The 24771-nt window shown below is 44.9% G+C and overlaps 1 protein-coding gene across 1 annotated transcript in view; it reads right to left on the bottom strand.

Annotated features, from left to right (window-relative positions):
* Window positions 1–15255, bottom strand: part of LOC126531933 (probable 4-coumarate--CoA ligase 3) — a 67341-nt gene extending 52086 nt beyond the window's left edge. Inside the window, exons 1-2 of the mRNA XM_055070348.2 lie at window positions 14992–15255; window positions 8322–8524 (exon numbers count right to left, since the gene is read on the bottom strand). Coding sequence (XP_054926323.2) covers window positions 8322–8524; window positions 14992–14997 — 209 coding nt within the window. The 5' untranslated portion in view covers window positions 14998–15255. The remainder of the gene's footprint in view (window positions 1–8321; window positions 8525–14991) is intronic.
* Between the last annotated feature and the right edge of the window lie 9516 nt (window positions 15256–24771).

Below are 24771 nucleotides of genomic sequence, written 5' to 3'. Positions count from 1 at the left end.
AAATTTATTCGTTGAATGCAGACCCATGATGGCAATCAACGCCTACAGCAGAGAATACTTGGTACACAAGAACACGAGAACATGCATTGACCACATTATATTCGGGCTAGTAACACAGTCATATAGATAAGGCGTGATCAGTCTAAATCTAGCCGACCATTATTTTATTGTTGCTGTTATCACAGGGAATAATGTCGAAAGAGCAGGGAGCTGCGCAATACGCGATCTCTGCGACAAAACAATTTTTGGTGAACTGATCAAGAATACAAACTGGGCATCCATTATCTCTTGACAATTTAAAAGCGTAGAATACACCAGTGTAAATATCACAATATATATATATATATATATATATATATATATAACCAAGGGGCTATGTGCAGGACATTGAAGAGCATAAATCTTCACCTTAAATGTTAAATGGAGGACTCATGAGATAATGAACCTCTCCTACATAAAAGACCAGGCCTGGCACAGACAAAGGAAAGAGCAGGGAGATGTGGAAAAAAGAGTGTGGTATATTACGAAATTTCGTGACTGCGAAAATGAGACAAGCAAAAAACGGTACTTGCATGAATTCACAGTGAGAGGCGAGAACAACATGGAAAATAGCCACTGATCTAATAATATGCAGATCAAAACAAGTCAGCATTGACGATACGGTCAAAACGAACTTTCGTAACCAACATGTACGGGCAATATGCGATAAATTCAACGGCACATTCATAACAGCCGCGGAAGTACTGAGTAAAAGTATTGACAGCAACCCGCACGTGTACAAACCAGTCTTCGCACTTGCGCACACACGGTCTTTCTACCACCTATAAGTAAACGGATCTTTTGAACATGATGCGACATATGAAACTTTCCAAACCCCGGGCGGTTGATAAACTGCGTTTTTGAGATATACTGATCAATTCCAAAAAGCTGGAAGATGTAATACTAAAGATAATAAACAGCATATTGATACTGGCGTTTTGTCTCTAGAGCTAAAAATATGGATCACGAGGCCAGTTTACGAAAGCCGTAAAAAAGATTATACCAACTACACACCAGTGGCAATTTTCTGCACTTTAACGCAAATAACGAGAAAAACATATTCCTTATGTGAGGCAGTTGTCTTGTGAAAACATTTCTCTATATTACTCAGCTCAATTTGGTTTCACAAAAGATAGGATCACAATCGCACTCGTAGAAAATTTTGTCTTACCTTCGTAACCCGATCGAAAACAACCATGTCGCTTTAGCGATTTTCATCGACCTGACCAACGCATTCGATACTGTTGACCATGTTCTAATAATAAGCTAGCTTAATAGTTTAGGATTGAGAGGCCCATTTAATAAGTTCTTTACAAACTACTTTTCCAATCGATTACAGCGCGTTAGAAATGAGAATGAATACAGTAGCTGTAAGGTAATAAAATACGGTGTACTGCCAGGCAGCACTTTGGGACCAATCCTTTTCAACTTTTATGTTACTGACTCGGGCAATTGACAACAGGGGCGCGATAACGTAAAACTATTCCAAACTTTTCTATTCCAATTCTGCTATCAGCCCTCCACGATTGGTGAAAAACTTTTTTCGACCACCCCCACTTCGCCTGTCTGTCACGCGACGTCACGAAAACCGCGATACCTCCCCATATGATATGATGTGTACACACTGATTATGCATGATTTGACAGAAGAAAGAAAAAGAGTTATTTCTTATTCGACCCCTTTTCGCCATTAGCCCTCATCTATTGGTAAAAAGTTTTCGGGCTGCACCCACTTCACCTGCCTGTCACGCGACGTCACAAAACCGCAAGAACTCACCGCGTCAAAGTGACGTGTATGCGATAAAGATGTATTAATATGCCGAACAAAACTGAATTTTCTTCGGAATAGCCGCAGGCTGCCCCGTTCCGAAAGGAATAGAAGACGGCTGCCGCCGATCGCTCAGACGCTGGCTACTCGCACCTGCCGGAGAGCATGGGTGCATTTGCGTATAATAAAACTTCTTGCGTGGCCGTGTAACGTTTTCGAGCATTTTCGGCACGTTTACCCCCTCATTCTGCCAACTCTTATTTGCTGAGGGTCCGTTTTAGCGTCATTCTTGAGCTTCCGTTGCATGCCGCCGCGATTTTCGACCAGCCACCGCAAGCAAAGTAAGGGAAAGCCGACCAATCGTAGCCGCCGGCACCACCCTCTTCATCCGGTTATCGACTTTCAGTGCAGTGGCTCAGCCCCAGTGAATCCCTCTCCACTTGAGCGTTCTCCTCGCCTCTTGTCAGCCAATTGGATACGACAAGCCGCTCAGTGTAGGCAATGTTATTCGTTTTTCAAGCAAACAAAAGTGACCTCCTATGAACTAGGAGAGCGTTTGATTGGTCTGTTCAGACAACCCTGTGGGTGACCGCCCGGTGCTTGCGTCGGTGGTTACGCAAATTTGACGTCAGGAAATTGGAATAGAAACATATTGGAATAGTTTTACGTTATAGGGCCCCAGAATTCTGAATTCTTCCAATACGCAGATGACACCGCACTTATTCTAGATATCGCGGAATATGAGAGAGGATGCACACCCCTTCAAAAAGGTATACATAAAACCATGCAGTTGTTTCCGAAAACTTACACTTCTGTCAATCCTCATAAAAACAAACATTTGTATTAGAAATCTCCATAAACATGTAAACCTCGACCGACGCTTATACTTGCACGCAGCTAGCTGCGGCGCTTGTGAATGTGTGCCCCTGCAGATTGATTCAGTGGTAAAATATTAGGTCTTTTCATAGACGAACACCTAACTTGGAAGAACCACGTGGAACACATGCGCAAAAGGTTACGAAGTCTGGCCGCTTTCATATACAATGCGCCTGGGAAATGTGCTCTCGATTTAAGAATACCATTATAAAAAGCAATAGTGGTATCTGTTTTGCGCTATGGAATAACTTTATATGGCACAAGCGCGGAATACAAAATGTAAACGATTAATACGCTTATCAAACGAAAAGTAAATACTATCTCCTATGAAACTTGCTTGCACAAAACTTCTGCAAAACAAAAATACTGTACACTAGGCATACTCCAAGTCAGCGAAATCTTTGGCGCTTCAGTGGTTCTGAGGTAATATTTCTCAAAAGATTTCAGTGTAGCTGTGCACGAAAAAGTGACACTGAGAAAAATACAAAGATACGTTACGCAGAGTTTTCTCAACTACGCCAAAATAAACTAAGAAGTATTATGTCCCTGTTGTATTTAATGATCTCAGTGACGAGCAATGTAATATTGAAAAAAGAAAAACACTAGTGAAAAAGATCAGGAAGTGTTGATTTATTTCTGTAGCGCAGCGTCTCGCTCCCGTGAACTGTTGTCACCATCGTCGTCTCTGATCTTCCGGTCCCCAATCTTTATTTTTCTACGAATTTTCCGGCACATAATATTGCATTTATCCATCTGTAACATGTACGCAAGTGACGGGTAATACCCGTACCTGCGGCTGCTTCTTCATCTACCAGCGCAATACTGGAGTGCTTGTGCTTGTCTTCTTCGCCTCAAATTACGTTGACAAGGCGAACATTCCCTGCACAAGCTAAGTACCTTTGTCACCTACTGCTAAATGATCTCGAATTAATTTTTTTGCGACGACCGTCCACTCGACCAGAAAACAATTTACAGTCATCATATTCACACCGCTGAGGCATGTTTCATTGATCGACGCCTTCACCGTGTGCATGCCGGCAACCACAACATCGTGCGTACAAAAGTTACAAGGACGTTGAAAAGGAACGTCGTCGAACATTTTTGGGAAGTGCGTGGGAGGGGTCTTGCTGGCTACAACTCTCAGGGTTAGTTCTATTAGTAATAAAGAAACATAAACACTCCAGATTGTGGATGGTAAGACTGCGCCGTGGTAGCTCAGTTGGTAAGAGCATCACACGCGTACTGGGAAGACGTGGGTTCGCATCCCACCTGCAGCCAGTTGTTTTAAAGCGAAGCCGTGCATGGTTTGCCGATTCTTCCGTCCGACCGATCGCCCTTCTGTCGCCTCTACGCTGAAAACTCATCCGGCGCAACCGCATGGGCAGGCGCAAAAAAGAGAGAGAGAAGGAGACGCGCGCGATTGGCAGCGCCAGTAGCGACGTCGTTGCTCTCTGTCGCAGACTAGCGCGCGCAGTAGTTTCTCTCCGGCTTCGAAATGGGCAGGCGACTCGTCGCGCGCTCCGCTGAGCAGCAGGCAGCTTTCGATCAGCAATGCTGCAAGCATAACGGGGAACGAGCTCGCCATTCAGTGTAATAACTAATTGCGATTAGCCACATTTAAGTTACTGCTCCCGATGGAGTTCCGACAATGAAGAATTTGTACGCAATTAAAAGAAAACCTTCAAGCTAGCATATTTTCACCAATGTACTTTTTGCCCGCTTTAGTTGGAAAACTTAATCCCCAGAAAAACAATAAAAAATATTAATGCACAACCGTAAACCCGCATCAAAAAGCACTGCTATCAAACAAGCTCCGCAGTAGCTGGCGCCTTATCTGGCGTTCCCCGCCCGCGACACCGCGGCGTCTTGGTGTTGTCAAGGAAAATGTGAAGAACTGGTGGCCAATGATTCATTGCAAGAGAGCGATCAGTAACTCTTGAGGAACATGGTTGACGGCGCTCCTTTTTGATGCGGGTGGGTGGTTATCACGTGATATGCTTTCATTTTTGCAGGCTCTTTTGTCAGCAGCGAAAAATAGAGCAGGAAAAAGCACCTGGCTCTAAACATGGTAGCTTTAGGTTTGCCGGAATTCCCTACCAATTATTCATTGACAGAACGCCACTCAGAGCAGAAATCTAAATTTACCAACTTCAATTCATTATTGAATGGAATGCTATTGACAATATAACAACTGGAGGCTTCCGTATTCAGCTGTAAAGCATAATGTATGGGCTGTCTTCTTTAAAACCATGATGCGTGATTGCTCGTACACCCTGCATATGGAATAAGGGCCTCATAGATCGGTTGATACATCAGCACATGTTCTGCGAAATTCTCAGCATTTGAAGACACAGGCGATAGCGGAGTCTTTCTGTGGTCGTGCCCAACATAATTACTTGAAAGCGACACTCTTGAGAACCTGCGAGAGAAGGACATCGCGCGTCCGCAACACAAGCCCGCAGGGAAGCTTCTAGTATTCTGTTTCAAGAGAGAGAACTTGGATTGAAAGTGGTAATGCACTGCAGTGACATTCTAAGTGACGCTCAGGTGGAGCGATTAAAACCCGTGAAGCTTCGCAAAGTGGTGACACCCTCATCATCCGCCTTCGCTCCTCCTCTTTCTACGCACTTTCGCGCGCCCTCCTCGACCGTGGCGCCATTTACTTTGCCTCAGCGTTGCAGACGACCTTTAGCTGAATGAATGCACGCGTAGCAAGGCGGTATGCTATAAGCCCTCCCTTTGACTTTCTAGCTGCGAATAAATTCATGTAAAGCATAGAATTTATATGCGGAAGGTACTACAAAATCAGTGACGGCAGCTTCTTCCTAGTTTTGATAACTATTTAAAAAAGGTGCCTCGTCGAGTGCTACCACCGTCGCATGACGCCTCTGAATCTATGCCGTACGCTACAATTAGGTACGCAGCATTTTTGAAGCGCGTGTCGCAAGATCTCCTTGCGAAAAGTAGTAAATAACACCTTTATTATCGAACGGTAGCATCCCGGCCTCCAACCTCAATAACCTAAATAATCGGCGCCGTCCTTGCCAGGTGAATTCTTGGTCCCTGTAAGCTATGACTGCCAGAGGGTGGCATAGTGGACGAACAGTCGCTGCGGCGAAGGTTCCACAGGTTACTACAAGCTACAGTGTCACCTACGTGCTAGAATTTGTGTGTGCTTGCCAATCTTCCAAGCATGCGCAAATTGCACGGATACAGACGCTGGCACTTTCTTGTCTCTCGTGCCTCAAAGCCGAGCGATATACGCGAGGCCAATGATTGTGTCGGGAGTGTGAGTACATAGCAAATGAAACCTGTTTTTCAGCATTCGATCGCAAAGCAGGAACGTGGTTACAGCGCTTCACTCAGTCTCAAATAACAGCATGGTGAGCCTAGGTTGAGTAAGCTACTTTTATTATTTCAGGTTAGTGACTGATCACAGGTAACATTTCATATTGTCCGCTCACAAAGTAACGTACGTGTCCTCGTGAACCGAGTTCTGCCATCAGTAATTTAGAGGTGCATGCATTGAGGAAGGTTTCACTCACTCCAAAATAGCATTTCCGAGATACGACTTCAGTGATGTTATGACCGAAAGCACAACTAAAGCGAGTGATCGACTAAACGAGACACGACTAAAAGCCCCACTGTATAAGCGGGCGACGGCACGTTTTCATTTCGCGTTCTGTACTGCCGCATCTGAACTTTCACACACCTTAAAGCTCACGCGAACTAAGCACGTACGCCTCAAAGATCTGTGATGCTGGCGTTCGGCGAAGAACGCATCCCGTAACTCAGTTTAGGAGGAGAACTCACGCTTTCATCTGGGCCTTCGTATCGCAAATCTACCGGCCGACCGTCAACGACGAACACGAACGAAAAAGAAAAACAAAGCTTTTGCCTTAAGAAAAGCTAGTAACTGCCACAGAATAGAATTGCTTTTCTAACAGGGGATTTCACAATCTAGCCTCAAGTTTGTCAAAAAGACTGTACTCAGCCTAAAAGTTTCGTAATCAAGCTTGCGCACACAGCCCAACGTTCCCGAAAATTCAAGTCTGTTGGCGTACATAACACTTGAATCACAAAATACGACCACGTTGTGCTTAAGTAACGACGTACCAGCCGCGTGGGGATTGTGTTAAAACGTGCAGATAAATGGCAACATGATCAGTTAACTGTGTCATATTAAGTACATTATGGCCTGCAGCAAATTGCGCGTGTCGACACATACTGCTTGTAACTTCGCAAAGTAGAGTGATGGATGTCGCTATGAAGTTCACCCTTCCAATTCATTGAACACACTTGTTATTTTTTTTTTTAACGCACCGCACTTAATGGGCGGTATCGTAAAAAGCTTTTTACCTTCGCTGACACTATTTCCTCATCCGAAAGCGCCACAGATGATTGCGATGAAAAAAACCACGAAGCGACGTTGTACGTGCCATAAAACCTATTTCGGTGCGTTAAAAAAAAAAAAAAAGAAGAAGCATAATTCACGCGGAAAGGCGACAGCGGAAATGTGCTCTCACCGTTAAACCTGTTTCACACGATGGGACTTTCTTCACGCCAGATGTGTGATTTCTGTCGCATGCGGCGGAAATCGCAATCGCAGTGCCCACCCACCCCCTCTCTGCCTCCCTCCCTCCACTTTTCGACGGCGACCTAGCGGTTGGTCGCCCGTCGCACCGGTTACAGCGCTCGCTGCGATTTTTTCGGTAAGATTGCGCTGAGAGCTGATTAATGGTTTTTCTTCTCAAATTTCTCTCTCAACAAGTGCAATGCTTGGAGGCTTCGATTGCTAATCAAGTACGTAACACTGAGACACGAAGAAGAAATAAAAAAAAACAACTTGTACCGCAAAATTCCATTCTCCCAATTTTATGCGTTCGCTGACAGGCCACGAATGAATGGAGGTGCATTTTTGATGCCTGATACGTATGATATAGATGTAGTACTTACTACACAGCTTTTCCAGTTGCCAGTACTGGGAGGAGACAGTGTCGTGCGGCTGCGTGAAACCAGCATATCTTGAACATTAATCCTTCATTCTTTCCACCATTCACACCTATGCCTCCGGCATTCTAAGGTGGTGGTGCGCCTGTAGCGACCGTCCGACACTTTATTGCCCCTTGCTCTGTAAATCGTGTTTACCTAGCCGTGCCTCGCCGTAAGGGTCACTGACCCCTGCTCTTTATTGAAACACAGGCGGCTGCCCGACTGGGGCGCAACTACAGCCTCACGGAAAACCTGCTTTTACATTCTAATAAAGCTAATCGACTCTGCGTTCTCAACGTGTCAAAACGTGTATTATTTGCCTCGCTAAACCGAGTTGCCAACAGATCGAACGCCTCGTTTCATCTCACATACAGTTGGACCTCGTGTGTTGCTCATCTGCCTGTGCCACACTCATCTCTACTGGTGCTGCTACAACATCACGGTTCCCAAAGAATGCTTCGCTTTCCGCAGACGTGAACTGTACTAGTGACAGCCTGTCTTTTTTATCAGCGTGGAAATAATTAAGATCCGAGGTAGAATAATAAGTGGCGGCCTTTCAAGTTATCCTTTTACTCAGACATAAATATTCATATGATCAGCGCCCACAGTGTCGTCGCTTAACCACATTTGCTTCTTACGCTTCTTACCTCGACGTGTAGCAGCAGGCCACGTAGTTGTAATGCGTAATCTCCATGCCCTTGGGCGGGCCCGTGCTTCCCGATGTGTAGCACACGGCGAGCACTGTGTTCTTCGGATCATCAACAGGACACTCTTGGTACTCGCTTTCGTCCAGCTCAGCGAATTGGGCGGCCGACACGAAACCGGCAGTGCGTCCCATGCAAAATAGACCCTGGTGAAAAAAATGTGCGTTGAATAATCAGAGCAGTAAACCCTCGCTCTCTGACACGTCTGGGCTCTTCAGTTTCTTCACCGGCTGTCGCCATAAAGGTTAAGTACAGAGAAAAGCCAAACATTATGACTATGTACGCAAGCATAAGGATGAAATAAAAGCGTGCACAGTTTTCTGATTATTATTCCAACCTGGCATACGTCATGCTGAATTTTGTAGCTAGGAGCCACAATTTGTAACGCAGTGCACCAGCGATGGCCGGCGCCTAACCCGCATCACTTGTTGCTGTTAAAGAGCGTCCCCTTGGCCTGTCATCTGACCAGTCTTTCTTGTCTGCCTTGTGCTGCCGTGAACGATGCGGTGCTCTATCGCTTGGAAGCACTGCAGCTAATAGACCCACCTGCCGCTGCTCGTGAAACTTCGGGAGGGAAGCATCCGTTTGCCAATGCCAGCCACAACACCAATGCTGCTCAGCAAGCTCACTATATGCGCCGTATCTGATCTCCGGAGCGCTAGCCTCCGTGCATGTCGCAGAAACCGTCATGGCCTGATTGGACATAATGTCGGGTGTTAACCGTGCGCACTCCGGTGGGCTTCGCCAAATCGGTGACACCGACCAATCCTACTCGCTCTGCAAGCCACGTACTCGTACATGGCATTATTAGTGCTGTTAAGCCCCAGCTACTGTGCTACTACATTATGCGTCTGTGCATCTGTGCTACTTAAACCTTTGCTTCTCGCGGGTCGGGCAGAACCCTGGCCCTTCTACTCGATCTAGTCCAGAAGCAGCCGAATCATCACCAGAAATCCTAACCGCCCTTAAGGAACTGCAAGCCAGTCAGGCGAAAATCTTGAACGAATTAAAATCTATACAAAAGCCATAAAGCCAAAGATGACATCACAAAAAGTTAACTAAAATAGAATCCGATTGCTCGACTTTCATTCGGCGCCAAGGAAAAGTAGGAAGTGTGCGTACACTGGCTTTGCGAAATTCACAGCTAATATCTTCGCTTACGGACAGAATAGACGATGCGGGAGATTGAGCTCGCCGATCAAATCTGGTGTTCTTCGGCCTAAAGGATTGTGTCACTGAGGCGTGAGCTGGGCAGGGAAAATTAGTAATTGATGTTTGTCAGGAATACACCAACGAATAAATGGAACCTAAAGAAATCAGAAGAGCATATCGCCTAGGCTTGTCCATAACTAACGTAAACATACCTATAATCGTTGGTAGGTCACATTTCAAAGGCAAAGAGGACGTTTGCTCAAACATGGGAGAATTAAAAGGGACGAACCAGCCCGTTAACGAAGACTTTCCACCGAACACACGCCTTGCGCGGGAAGAGCTATACGAATTCGCAAGAGCTCAAGGCAAACCATTTAGACAATGTTACAACAAATTTCTTTTGGGCAAACTCACATATGTGTATGACCCCTGCTCACAAAATGTCGTTCCGCTCCACAAATGCTATCACCCTCTCGCCCTGTCCACGTCCACTTAAACCCTACCCCTATTTTCGCCATCTATACAAACGTTAGGAGCATCATACCCAAGTGCGACAAACAAGTATTATTGAATCTACTGAATGTAAACTTGGTCTTCTTACCGAAACGTGGCTAAATGCGACAGTTTCTGAAATTCAGCTCCCATTGCATTTTTCTGAGTTCGAGATATTCCGCCGAAACTCCAAAGGCAGGCGTCGTGGGGGTATGCTCATAGCTGCCTTCAGGGATTTACGATGCTCTGTTATTATTATTCAGACACCACTTGAGGCATCTTTTGTGTTGTGCGGCACACGTCAGATTCCCATGCGTGTCGGTGTTTGTTACCGGCCTCCTGAAGCAGGTGCGCATTTCGTCCCAGAATCTCAGAATGTTCTGAACACAATTTTTTATACTCACCCTAACCTTCAAATCAATGTTTTTGGTGATTTCAATTTTCGAAATATTTTTTTGAATGATCTGGGGTTAACGTTGTTTAAGTCCCATGAGGAAGCTTACTTCATTGACACGTGGCCAACATTTGTACTCACACAACTTGTTTCAGCACTCACAAGAGTGACAGAACATTCGTCACACATCCTTGACTTTCTACTTACATCCCAACCTGATAGTTTATGTTCCCTTTTACACCTGAGATTTGTAAGTGACCATGTTGTAATGCATGTTTCATTTAATATTATGCTACCCAAAAGAAAATGCAAAGGAAAACACTAACGCTTTCCGACAGAGGAAATTACGAAGCTAACAATAACGAGCTTTCAACCTTTTCTGACTGGTTCTTGCTTGATTGTTCCCAGCGCAATGTTAAAACTAAATTGTGTCTCTTAAACACAAACTACACTACCTAACTGAAGCCCACGTTCCTCCCACAAGTATAACAGAATGAACTCATTCCCCGTGGTTTAACAGAACACTAAATCGACTAAAGTACAAAAAGAAAGATCGATTCCGGACGTACAAGAAAGTTGTATCCACCCATCCATTCCCACGCGCACAACTGGTGGACAGAACATGTGCTTGGGAAACTTATTGCCACCCCGAAAAGCTCTTCCTTTCACTCACTCCAGATGCTCAACAATCATACTTTTACTTCAAGTTTACTTGATCCGATATGAGATGCCCCAAAGAAGTTCTGGAATTATGTCAGACCCACCATCCCTTACACCCTAGCGTTCAGTGACAAGCAATGTCGAACTCCTGCGCAGGATGTTGTAGATGTACTTAATAGAGCTTTCTGTTCATTATTTACCAGCGAACCATCTGACACCTTGCTTCCCCTGCCTCTATCAGATCATCCACTGATGCCAGAAATTACCTTCGACGATACTGACATTTCTAAAATAATCTACTCCGTGAAACTAGCATCATCCGCCGGGATGAATGGCGTACACTCAAAAATTTTGAAAATACTAAGCACGTTAGTAGCCTTGTTTTGTCTTACATATTTCAGCAGTCCCTAGCCTCTGTCTGGCTAGGTTCCATTGGATTGGAAAGTAGGCAAGGTCATTCCATTCCGGAAAACAGGCAACCCATTATCACCTAAAGGGTACTGTCCAATATCCCTGACAAGTGTTTCTTCCAAACTATTGGAACACGTTTTCATCCTCAAATTGTGAATTTTCTTCTCTCAGTAAATTTTCTCACCCTAACCAGCATGGTTTCAAAAAAGGTCTCTCGTGCGACACCCAACTTGCAATCTTTATTACCGATATCAGATCTTGTCTTGATACTAACACCCCCGTTGGTGTGTTGCTCCTTCACTTCGAGAAGGCTTTCAATAAAGTTCCTCACAACTAATAATTTCAAGAACATTTGATACTAAATCTTAACCGCCATGCATTTTATTGGATGCGTAGCTTTCTATCTAACCGACAACAATTTGTCTATGCTAATGGTCACTCTCCTGCACTTTCCCCCGTAGATTCTGGCCTTGTACAGGGAATGGTACTTGGCTCTCTGGTTTTCGTTGTATATATTAACGACCTACCAACTAACATTTCATCATAAATGCGGTTACAATTGCTGGTGATTGCGTGCTCTATCGAGAAATTTAATAATGACGAAATCTAATAATAATAATTAAAATGAGAAATCTAATAATGACGATGTACTAAGCCTTCAAACTGATCTTCATGTGATCGAAACTGTGCAAAGAAAATGAATATTGTGCTTGAGTACTAACAAGTCATCCATTTTACTTCACACCGCAGGCGCTTCTATCCCGTCCTTGAATATGTACTTAATGTTTAGCAATTACATACGTTGGTATCAGCCTTCGCTCCCAAATGTTATAGTTCGCACACACTAACACTATAACTAACCATGCTAACTGCATGCTTGGCTAATTTTGCCTTAACCTCCGACTTCCTGCCGCCTTTGTCAAACATCGAGCATATGTAATTTCACCACCACAAAAGATGAATACGCTTGTTTTTTATGGCCCTCTTACCAAGATAAGCATATTAACATGTGAGAAAAAATTCGAAACCGCGCAGCGTGGTTAATTTTCTCTGATTATTCCTTCCCTTTCAGTACTAGAGAACTTAAGTCAATGGCTAACCTACCCATCCTGAACCACCAATCACATATCTTCATTTTTTGTTCGTACTTCAGGAGATTGGAATGTCTATCCAGCTTCAACTATTTTCATGAAAACCTTCTTCATTTTAAATGCATCATCGAAGAACTAACTTACGTGGAGTAAATTGTACGCCCATCCCCCTCATGTAAAATACCTTCGGGACCATTGAGGCATCAGAAATAAATAAATAAATACATAACAAAATAATTGAATAATTATTTATAATTAATTAATTAATAAGTAAATAAATAAATCACATGACACTGTTTTCTGTACAAGTATGTGGTTTCCTTAGGAAATATCTGTACATTTTAGAGAATAAAATGCCATTTGCTCATTAAATATTCACTGGCCCATGCCAGCATAGAAGAACAGATTATAATTCGTTAAAAAGAAATTAATAATGCTTGACTGGCGCCTCAGCAACTAGCCCTTTATGAAAGTTCATATTTATTTTGCAGTAAAAATTGTATTAAAATACTCCTACTGTGATATGGTAAGCATTGGGAAATAATTGCACGACTATGATGAATGCTTTGAGTGCGTCGGTGCTGAACCGCCTAGCGATTGACCGACCATTAACCATCGATGTATAACGCCGTCCTGACTTTTTCATGCTAAATCATCAACCGGCCCATTGAGGGAACAATACGGCGTCAGCAGCAGTGAAACGGCTCCTACTCTTATAGGGTGTGATTGAGCGCACAAAAGGGAACACCTCCTACCCCGCTGCCGCGCCAGATGTTGCTAGAGGGGAGAGGGCGTTGCCGCGACACTACGCCATCCTCGATGTCGGTAGCCTGCGTTGTCTGCGCTTTCCTTCTCCGCGCAAGCTCTCGCCTGCGCTCTAACTTCCCCTCAGTAGTCTCCATAAAGGTAATAATATGTAAAAACACAATAACTTTGAAAGGAACAGCGTTTGCAGCAGTGAGCGTCAAACCTAACACCGCGCGCTTAGACGCAGAGTATTTTACCCGCTGGGCTGAAGCAGTGCTTTCTAGATAGCAGGCATGTGGACCGTTTTAGAATATAATGCTACTTGGACCGAAATTTCCATTGTCAATCCAGGGTTGACGAAAGCGGTGACGTCAAAATCACCACGGCCTAATCATGCCAGTCGGGCAAGGTAGCATGACATCACGGAGCGAAGTGCGCTGGCATTGTGCTATCTTGGAGGCGTTGGCTAAATGGCAAAGGGTCTCAACACGCTCGCTTGCCCACGAGGAGTTCGTAACTTCAAAAACCAGTCAGCGGTGTTCAGCTGGACAGATACGTCTTTGGTGTCCTCAGTTTTTATTTTTTTTTTTCCACTAGTGCAGACACCATATGGCCTTTGGCCAGGGCTCTCCTCAGCACCTCTAAGAATCCGCAGAAATTTGCCAAAAAAAGAAAAGAAAAAACAGGCGTGTATAGTTACGTACAGTGAACGAATCATCTGACATAACCGATTCACTCTTGTAACTGGCGAACATCAGTTATTATAGAAGACGTTTTTGGGTTGCTCAAGATGGACAACACTGACTTCGTTGCATTCGTATTGCACACGTCTTTTTCTTGAAGGTTTTGGACAACATAGTCGAAAACCCTGCGTGAAGTTTCTAACGCTTAGCTTAAATCAGCGAAGCCTCCCTGCATGTACGTTTCTTTAGGAATTTGCCCATCCACTACTTTTTTCGCAAGTCAGTTTGACCTATATTAGCAAGCATCGGTACAAAGAGCATGAATAGCTCCCGCTGATCGAATATAACGACGCTGCGAACTGCGCAATGATTACTTGAGCCGGTCAATGACAGTCACGGCCGACTGAGACGATCACGCCGATTTTCTTCAGCATGCTATAATTTTCCCGCTTTATCTTAATGCCTCGAGTCTTTTTCGCTGTGTCAACCGTGGAGAAGTCACCTCGGTCACATTTCCTGATTCAGTGAGCGCGGTGGCTTTCTCAGCGCACTGGTTGCCGTGGTGATAAACGTTCATCTTTAGCTGCCGTTATAATGGCCAACTTCCGTAACCACATTTCTGCGGTCGGTTGCAGCTTCTCCCTTCCGACTTCACGGCACAACGTGTCGCTATTAATCAAGTATAATGTGTTGGATTAAGTGAGCGCAACCGTGAAACTGGGCTGCAATCAACATTTGTTTGGTCCTTTAGTGCACTTTAGTGCACCTCCGTTACAAAATATGCAACTTCGTTGCTTTTCATGAAACAGAGCAGTATCCGCATAATTCTTGCGGGAACACACAAGTGCGAATAGAAAATCAAACATGTCGAAAAAAAAAAAACGTCTCGAGATGCGCGGCGTCGTTTTAGATGACCGGATACCTAATAGGTAATATACATATATGTATAAAATCGCGAAGATTGAGAGATTGATGAAACAAACCTTCATGGACAGTGAGGCCACTGATCTTTTAACCTTCTCTGCATTTTCCAAATCAGTAAGAATATGCGTGCTGTCACTGTCGTCTGCCTGGTAGCGAAGGTCACCTTCAAAGAATTGTGAGAAAATGGTCAAGAGAATGCGTACAAAGCAAATTGCTACAAAGCAAACTAATCCTGTAATCAGCTAAGCATTGTGGTAATATAACAAGCTCGAGAAACCCGTCATCGAGCTAAGTGAAATTTTCTGTATGCTCAAAGGTTTCTTTCTCGCTTTACCCACTAGATTTCTCTGACACTTTGAGGATTTATTATAAGTTATACTGAAACGGAAGTGCGGAATCAACTAATTAACAAACACTTACTGAGTAAACTTTTAAACATCATAATTTACGGCCCATAGATCAATTTACTAATTTTAGCCGTTGAGTTGGCAAGGCGTGTGGAAAGCACTTAGGACAAGTCTTGGTCACGGCAGCAGCTTCAAAATAATTATTCCCCAAGTGTGCGACAAAATACATTGTCGCTCCATATATTTGTACCTGAGAGCGTAAAATGGCACTTTATTGCAAAACAAAGTAAAGCAACATTGCGGTTCTACCAGAAGTGTTACGGTTCATAGTACTAAATATTATTTGATCAGCTTTAAATCGAAAGAATCTAGTGTGCTTGTTATCCCCTCCTCTGAGATTGAGAAACACAGCTCACTGACTAGAATAGTGTTATCTGACATAAAAGCTTTTCAGAGTTCTGTGTATTATGACATATACACCCGGAATACGGCAGTCATGCTATGAGGCAGAGGGGAATTATTGTATCTGTAACCAAGCACCATTTAAATGCCGTTTTTCAAGGTGGCCCTATGTGCAAATGCATTTGCTAAATCACAGTGAAGACAAAAATTACTGAAATCTGTGTCTTCAAAGAGCAGCTGGGCAACTGCCGTGTTCCCACACTTCTTCATTTGAGTGGTTTTTCATAGTTAGTCCTTAATATCATGTCACAGTTCAAGCTTCGCGATCTGGAGATATGTAAAGTGCAGTCGACGTTTTTTTCTTTTTCATGCGAAGCGTTACATAGGAAGCTGTACGCAAAGTTCCCCAAGGTACTTTACAATTTTTCTTATGCTTGAAAATTCACTTTGCCTTCTTGCAAATCCTGAAAAATGACGCTACAATCTTAAGCTAGACCTCAATCTGTATATAAAAATCAAAAGTCACCTCGCTATTTACAATATGTAACAGTCAAATTATCAAATAAAACTCAAGTTCATGGTTTTGTGAGGAGTGTAAGTAATGACCTCAATTGGGAGCTTGAAAAGAGCTTATCTGGTTTATCTATGTAGTAATGGTGCATTTTGTTGGATCATGTGACCATACATTAACTTTGAGAGTCTCGGTTTTTTGGGCAAGAAGGCCGCACCACCCGCAATGAAGTAGGCAGGTTCACTCCCTTCACACGCTTGATGTCCAGCTACAGCGCAACTCCCGCGTACTTGGTGCGGAGATTCGGGCTCATTGGTGCAACGACTGAACACCGGACGCCGCTCGCCACTCACCTCAACTGCTTATGCTCCCGCGAAGACGGCAAACATGCATCGTACGAAGAAGGGAAGCGTTGCCTATGCGCTATGCGCAAGAGCAGCGAGGGATATGCAGCACTACGCTTATGTTATAAAATTAGTGGAGAAGGTTTGGCTCAGCAACGCGTAAATAAGGAGCCATAACATATTGCTTAGCCCCACGACTATTCCCTTAAGGCAGCTTCCGAAGTATTAACGTGACAGCGTTAACGACCCCATGTCGCAGAAAATCTGCCGTCGACATCCAGCGTGCAAACCCAAGCACGCATACCGTGCACCGTGCAAACCCAAGCACGCATACCCAACCATGTAGACCCTCAAGCTAGCGCGAGGAACTTACTGAACTGATTGAAGTCTTGAAATTAAAATATGTGACAAAACCACAAAGTACGACTTACAGACAACCTACATCGATGTTAGCATGGAATTGTAATTTGAATATTCAAGAATACATAATTCTGTTACGCGGAAACTCAAACAAACCTCTTTCCAGCGTTTGTACCATTCATAAACCAGTCACAGCGTCCTAGATCTGCGCCCGCGGGCGCGCGCAAGAATAGCACACTTCGGAGCATGACGCTGGGTTCTTTGCAACACCTCCAGATGGCGCTCGCCTCCGCTGCATAGCGGTCAACGCAAGAGGCTGCGTTTCTGTCAGTAAGCTCGCCTTCGTACATAGTGTTTACTGTCAGCATTTTCTCGTAAACATTACGGTTACATAAGCTGCTGTTGCTGGGAAGTGTGAGAAGCAGTCTGGGATCTTTGAATGCTATCGCGTTCCACTTTTAAAGGCGAAACTTATGCGTCCTCAAAATTATTTTCGCTGGATTTAACGTGACACATTGAGGCTCCCGTTCCTGTGGTGAGCGTCGGCGTCCCTCATAACCCAGTAAAGGAGCAAAACAAAGGGTGAAAAAGCTAACGCATAGCGCAACGGCACATGAAAGACTGTGATAGCGAAGAGTACGTGAGGAGGAAAAGTGGTGGAGGAGGGCGCAGGGGAACAATGAGGCAGAAAGCGGAAGTAAAGGGTGTGGTGAAAGTGTGAGAAGAAAAAAGTGCAACGCAAGACGATCTCTGATGCCATGGTGGCGACGAGATGGCGCCGGAGTAGCGCGCGTTTGGCGAATGTTTGACTATGTCCGCCGCAACGGCATCCGCACCAGGTGGACAAAAACGCTTCAGCAGCTCCTCAAGAAAACCGGATTCTTCGTGAGCCCTGTACAAGGCCGAGGAAACCGAGCGAAAGTGGGCAATAGCAGCGAGAGCCTGGTACGGCAGACGGAGGCTGGTACTCAGCGGTGACACCATGGAGGCGAAGTCCACACTTAAACTCCAGAGGGAATGCGAATAAGAGATACCTCTAAAACCCCTCTGTACTAACAGTGTAGCCAACAACCACCTTTTCGAGGCTCGAGCTGGCACGAGCAAAGCACCGCCGGCGGTTTGAAGACAGCATGGGAAGTGCTATGTGTAGAGTATGTTATGCGGACAAACAGACAATTGAACACTTGGTCCTGCACTGCCCACGCGCGGAGAATGACACTAGCACCTACAGATGGCACTATACTAGTGCCAGCGTTTGGCTTCTGCCCCACCCACTCTATCTAACGGTTCTCAAGTGGCCCCAACCAAGAGTCGACTCAGTCACTGGTGCGCCATGGTGCTTGCATATTCCCGGTCAAACCTGGTGTCTGTGCGTGCATGTATATTGATAGTGATATTGTGTGTGAATCACCTTATTTTCGCACGTACTTAGCTCCAATTCTTCCGCTAAAAAATCATGCCCGTTTACTTGCCCAAACCATGGGGCGCTATAACGTAAAACTATTCCAGCTGTAATCAGCCCTCCGCAATTGGTCAAATTTTTTTGGGCCACCCCCACTTCACTTGTCTGTCACGCGGCGTCACGAAAACCGCGATAGCTCCCCATCTGATGTGACGTATACACACTGATTATGCATGATTTGACCGAAAAAAGAAAAATACTTATTTCTGAGTCGACGCCTTTTCACCATTAGCCCCCGGCTATTGGTCAAAAGTTTTCGGGCTGCACCCACTTCACCTGCCTGTCACGCGGCGTCACAGAACCGCAAAAACTCACCGCGTCAAAGTGACATGTACGCATTAAAGATGCATTAATATGCCGAACAAAACTGAATTTTCTTCTGAATAGCCGCAGGCTGCCCCGTTCCGAAAGGAATAAAAGATGGCTGCAGCCGATCGCTCAGGTGCTGGGTACTCGCACCTGCCGGAAAGCATTGGTTTACTTGCGTATAATAAAACTTCTTGCGTGGCCGTGTAATGTTTTCGAGGACTTTAGGCGCGTTTACGACCTCATTCTACCAGCTCTTCTTTGCTGAGGATTCGTTTTAGCGTCATTGTTAAGCTTCCGTTGCCTGCCGCCGCGATTTTCTACCAGCCACCGCAACCTATGTAAGGGAAAGCGGACCAATCGCAGACGCCGGCACCACCTTCTTCATCCGATTATCGACTTTAGGTGCAGTGGCTCGGCCCTATCGAAACCCTCTCCACTTGAGCGTGCTCCTCGCCTCTTGTCAGCCAATTAGATAATACAATCCGCTCAGTGTAGGCAATGTTATTCGTTTTTCAAGCAAACAAAAGTGACCTCCTATGAACGAGGAGAGCGTTTGATTGGCCTGTTCAGACAACCCTGCGGGTGACCACCCGGTGCTTGCGCCGGCGGTTACGCAAATTTGGCGTCAGGAGATTGGAATAAAAACATTTTGGAATAGCTTTACGTTATAGGGCCCATGATCTCATTATGTAGCGAAGTACTGGAGATATCCGGATATTTCGGCCACCTGGGGCTCCTTAACGTGCACCTAAATGTAAGCACACGGATGTTTTCGCATTTTGCCCCCATCCAGATGCGGCCACCGTGGTCGGCATTCGATCCCGTGACCTCGTGTATAGCAGCCCAACACCATATCCACTGAGCAACCATGGCGGCTTATCTTGATTTTACCTGCCAAAGCCAATGCATCGATACTTTCTTTTTCACTGTGGTGCCTGCCCATTATAAAGGGTGCGGCTAATAAACAGCATACAATCGTCTGTAAGGAAACAAAGCGCTTCATGAGCTCTGTCAATGGCGGCTGCTTTAAATCGCGCCGACGTGTTACCAACGGGCTGCCTCTCGGCATCTCCCGATTGGTGATGCAGTCGCGCCACACTTCGCTCCGTTTGCAACGTACCGCACGACAAAGATTCTACGTGCCGCCAATATATATAGCGAAATGAAAACAAGTATAGAGCAGCTTTAAAATTTTGCATTGATGAGTATCGTAATTTGCCGTGAATTTAACAACTCAAACATCTGACCGCTTCCCTTTTTTAAAAGGAAGCTTTAGCTTGGGTGTTCCTATCTTTATACATGTAAAAAGAGAATTTGTTTTTCTCGAAAAGCCCTGCACCAGATTTGGCGACGTTTGCTGCATTTCAAAGAAAACTTAGAATGTAGCGAATTTTCGTTTTAAATTTTCAATTATATCGTCAATTTTTAATTAGAAGGCGGCCAAATCAAAAATTTTTTGAAAACGAAACTATGAAGTTTACAATTCTGGAACTCAGCAATAAAAAATGAATAACATTTATGTGGATTGCATTAATAGCACATCTAAACCTGACAAAAATCGTATGTTAAACATGAATCTAAAAAAAATTCCATCATCACCATCAGTCTATTTTATGTCCACTGCAGGATGAAGGCCTCTCCCTGCTATCTCCAATTACCCCGATCCTGCACCAATCGATTGCAACTAGCGCACGCGAATTTCCAAATTTTATCTCCCACCTGGTCTTCTCCCGCCCTCTGCAGCGCTTCCTTTCCCTTGGTACCCATTCTGTATGTATTACTCCAACGGTTATCTAACCTGCACATTACATGACCTGCCCAGCTCGATTTCTTCTCTTAATGTCAATGAGAATATCGACTATACCCGCTTGCTCTCTGATCCTAACCGCTCTCTTTCTATCTGATAAAGTTATGCCTAACATTCTTCGCTCCATCAATCTTTGTGAGGTCCCTAACTAATTCTGAAGCTTCCTTTGTCCCTCTCCGACTCTCTGCCCCATATGTCAGCACCGGTAAAATGAAGCGATTCTACACCACCCTTTTCAGTGATAATGGTAAGCTTCCAGTCAGGAGCTGACAATGTCTTCCATATGGAATCCAACACATTTTTATTCTATAATTGCCCTTCTCATGGTCAGGCTTGCTTGTGATTAAGTGACCTAGATAAACGTACTCCTTCACAGACTCTACAGGCTGACTCGAGATCATCAAATCTTGTTTTCTTCCCCTGCTATTCCTCATTATCTTTGTCCTCTGCATATTAATGTTCAACCCCACTCTTGCACTCTCTCTGTTAAGGTCCTCAATCATTTGTTGTAACTCGTCTGCAGTATTGCTGCATAGAGCAATTTCATGGGCAAACCGAAGGTTGCAGAGATATTCCCCGTCGATCCTTACTCCTAAGCCTTCCCGCTTTAATACATTCAATACGTCTTTCAAGCTCGCTGTGTGTTTCCGGTCTTGTGTTTCCCGATTGTGTTTCCAGATTGTGTTTCCCGGTCTTTTCCCTTTCTTTACAGGTATCCACCTACTAGCAAAAAATTAGTATAATGAAAATACAGATTTTGCAGAACCCTGTACACAACGTAACAATGTAACGTAAGAGAAAAAATGACGTATCAAATTTGCCCGCTTTCAATGTTCTAAAAGTTTCCGTTTAAAGAACCACGATATCTGTTTTTGATTCACAGCTACTAACTTTTAAACTTCATGCTTCTGCGTTCTTTTTCAAACTTTGGAATGTTTGAAGACCATTTAACAAAATTGACGCCTTAAATCGAAATTCCACTTGCAGCAGCCGCAGGAATTTAACTCTCTTTGTCAAATACAACAAATTTCGTTAATATTGGTCCTATCTCAGCAAAAGCGCTTTTTGCGTTTTTCATGTATTTGAATAGGCCGTGTCGGAGTTGGACCCGAGCTAAAGCTTCCTCTTAAGTGGAAGCTTTTTACAGAAGAGGTGAACTGACATTGTGAAAAAGTTATGCACAATTTGTGGAAGATGTTTGTCAAAGTACTCAGACAGCTTCTGCAGATCGCATAAAGCAAACCCTCGAGCTAGAAATATTTCCGAAGTGTACTATTCACGTCGATGCGTTGCGCTCACAAGACGTTGAGTTAATGTCGATACCTGCAGGTTTAGAAACCAGCATGGTTTTGCTGCAGGGGTGTCGAACTGGAGCGCTTTGTGCCACTCATCAGACCCAGGTTCGAGTTCAAGGGAGGTATATTTGATTCTGCCGATTTGATACGAAAGAATCAAATCGCTCATTCAGCGATAAAAGCTCGCGTCTGTAGCAACTAAACGTCAAATATATTCCCACTGACTGCGGCTCCACGTCATGCGTGCGCCTGAACACAGCAGAGCGGGCGATACGGAACACCTGCTGTGGTGCTGGTGCGCCAGGTGTTGCTTGAGCGAAGAGGGCATCGCGGCGACTTCTCGTCACCCCGGCTGTCGCGTTGGGAAGCCTGTGTCATCTGCGCGTTCATTGTCTGTGCAAACAGTCACCTGCGTTCTAACATCACCTCGGTAATCCCTATAAAGAAAAAAAATGTATAAACAATAACTTCGTAAGGAAAAAAATTAAGCCATGATTGCAATACTCCCTAAAGCAGAATATGAGTGCAGCTCTGTACGTGCTTTCATTTCGCGTGCCGCTATTTTGTATTGTAATTTTATAGGTAGAAAGTATACATTAGAAAGAGAACGATGTGAGTAGCGCTTTGTTTCCATACCGACGACGCGCGGTACTCTGGCGCCATAACGTAGCCATAGTCGCCCGTATTGCGCGGCACTACGCTCTTCTTCTCATGCTTCGTTCCACCAAGGACGAGAGCGGCCCTTCGTGGCTGGGAAATCGTGCCACCAGTATCAGCGGCGGCAACACCCGTGGAATAGCCGCGTGGAGCCTTAGTCGTAGCCGCTCGCCATCCCCCCTTGCAAGAGCAGTAAAACCCGCCATACACGCTGGTACCGCGGACGGATGACGCCGCGGACCATCGCGCACTCCCAACCTCACGCTACCCCGACTCGGAAGAACAAATGAGATCGCCCGCGCGGCTGCGCCAGCCGTGGCCACCAGCAACTCAGGGCATGCTCAGGCCGGTTCCCCTCCGCACCTTCAACGCTAGCTTTCACTGCGCATCCTCCTACACTTTCTTCGTCCGTGCCCTTCTTTCCCACTGCCTTCCGCGTTCGCATGCATCTGTTGCTGTGCTCGTTCGTTCGGTTACGCCGGCTGAGGTACGACGCCGACGCTCAATGCAGGAAGGGGCGCCTAAGAGCAGCGCTCCAAAACGTTGGAGGTACTAAATTTCGAACCTGCAACTCTACCTACTTAGCTAAACCAGCGCCTCCGAGATACTATGCCTGCGCACTCTGCTTTACATTACGCTAGTTGGACCCATATTGCCATTGTGAAAGCCCGCGTGGCGAAAGCTGTCACGTTAAAATCGTCGCGGCTTTCTCGGCCGCGATATATATATATATATATATATATGTGTGTGTGTGTGTGTTAAACGAACGCTGAGAGGTTGGCCTGAATCAATGTTCTTGCCTGCTACCAGAAGTTGGGAGAAGGAGAAGGAGAAAGGGTGTAGAAAGAATAGAGAAGGCGTTGATTATGGGAACGAAGATGGTGGTGAAAAACTTGCACGGTTGAAGACTCTTCAAAACCTCTTGTTGAGGGCATCCAGACTACCAGACTGATGTAGCGGATCACCGAAAGCCCCAATAGAAATTTTTCAGCAAATGGTGCGACGACTAATTTTGAGGAGATACCTGTAAGCGATTTTCCCGGTACATCAATTCGCGGGCAGATGCGCAAGATGTGTTGTGTCGTCTCAGGAATACCGCATTCCTCACAATTCGGACTGTCCGCCCTGCCGATGAGGTGATGGTAGCGCCAGGTGAAGCCTACACCTAATCGTAATCCGTGAAGCAAGCTTGTGTTGCACATTTTCATGGCTGGTGATATCCATACTTTCATCTCTGGGTCGAGTTCGTGAAGGCGGCGATAACGATGACCAGGCTAAGACCAATATACTGCGGTATTATCGCGCAGAAGTCTATGCACTAGGGCATGAGTGTCTGGTCGTGAAAATTGGATGGACACTAGTGTGGCAATATTCTGGGTCATCTCTGCCTCCACGCCAACGACCTCATTTCCATGAAAGCCAAAGTGTCCCGGAATCCACTGAAAACGTATGCAGTGGTCCGCTCTGAGGGCGACGTCATATATTTCGATCACCGCTTAAGCGAGAACATAGTAAGGTCCTCATCTAAGTGCGGAATTACTCACTTGGAGCGGCTTGGAATCGCAAAATATAACCCAAGTCTGATGTGGCTCCTTGTATATATATATATATATATATATATATATATATATATATATATATATATATATATATATATATATATATATATATATATATATATATATATATATATATATATATATATAGATAGATAGATATATATATGTTTCCTCCCGAATAGCAACAATTTCTGTGGCCGGTAATGTAGTTTGGTAGTCGAGAAGGAAGCGCTTACTGATGTTCATATTCGGTATTAGGAATGCTCCAGCTGAACTGGTTGTTGACAGCGACCCGTGAGTAAATATACGCATAGAAGCGGCATAGTCTTCAGATATTTGGGATAAAGTAATTTGTTTAAGTCCACACGAGGACACACGTGATTTTTCCTGACTCCGGGAATGGACAGGTTGACTACAGACCTTGGTAAAGTCCACGCTGGTACGGCCGCTGCTTTTGCAGTTGTAAAACCTGAGGAAAGCGGCTGTCATGACAGGAAAGAGATTCCGAGAAAGTGCTGCGTGGACGAAAGATGCCAATTGTCAATAGAGGGTGACATTCATGGCGGGTCAATAGTTGAAGATTTACCTTTAAATGTTCGCATGAGAGATGAACATTTGCCCGACGAACACCTGCTTCCGCAATCACGCCTTTCGTCGAAGAGCAGCGTGACAGACCAAAGGATGTTCTTAGTGCTTGAGTTTGTAAGTTGTCTAGAGTACGTAGGCTGGAGCGGCAGGAGTTAATAATAATAGCTAAACTGTATCGCTGATAGCCTGCGAGAAGTG

The sequence above is a fragment of the Dermacentor andersoni genome, chromosome 4 (assembly GCF_023375885.2).
Source record: "Dermacentor andersoni chromosome 4, qqDerAnde1_hic_scaffold, whole genome shotgun sequence".
In the NCBI taxonomy this organism is placed as follows: domain Eukaryota; kingdom Metazoa; phylum Arthropoda; class Arachnida; order Ixodida; family Ixodidae; genus Dermacentor; species Dermacentor andersoni.
Note: the sequence above shows the minus strand (reverse complement) of the source record. Positions and strands in the feature narration are given on the sequence as shown.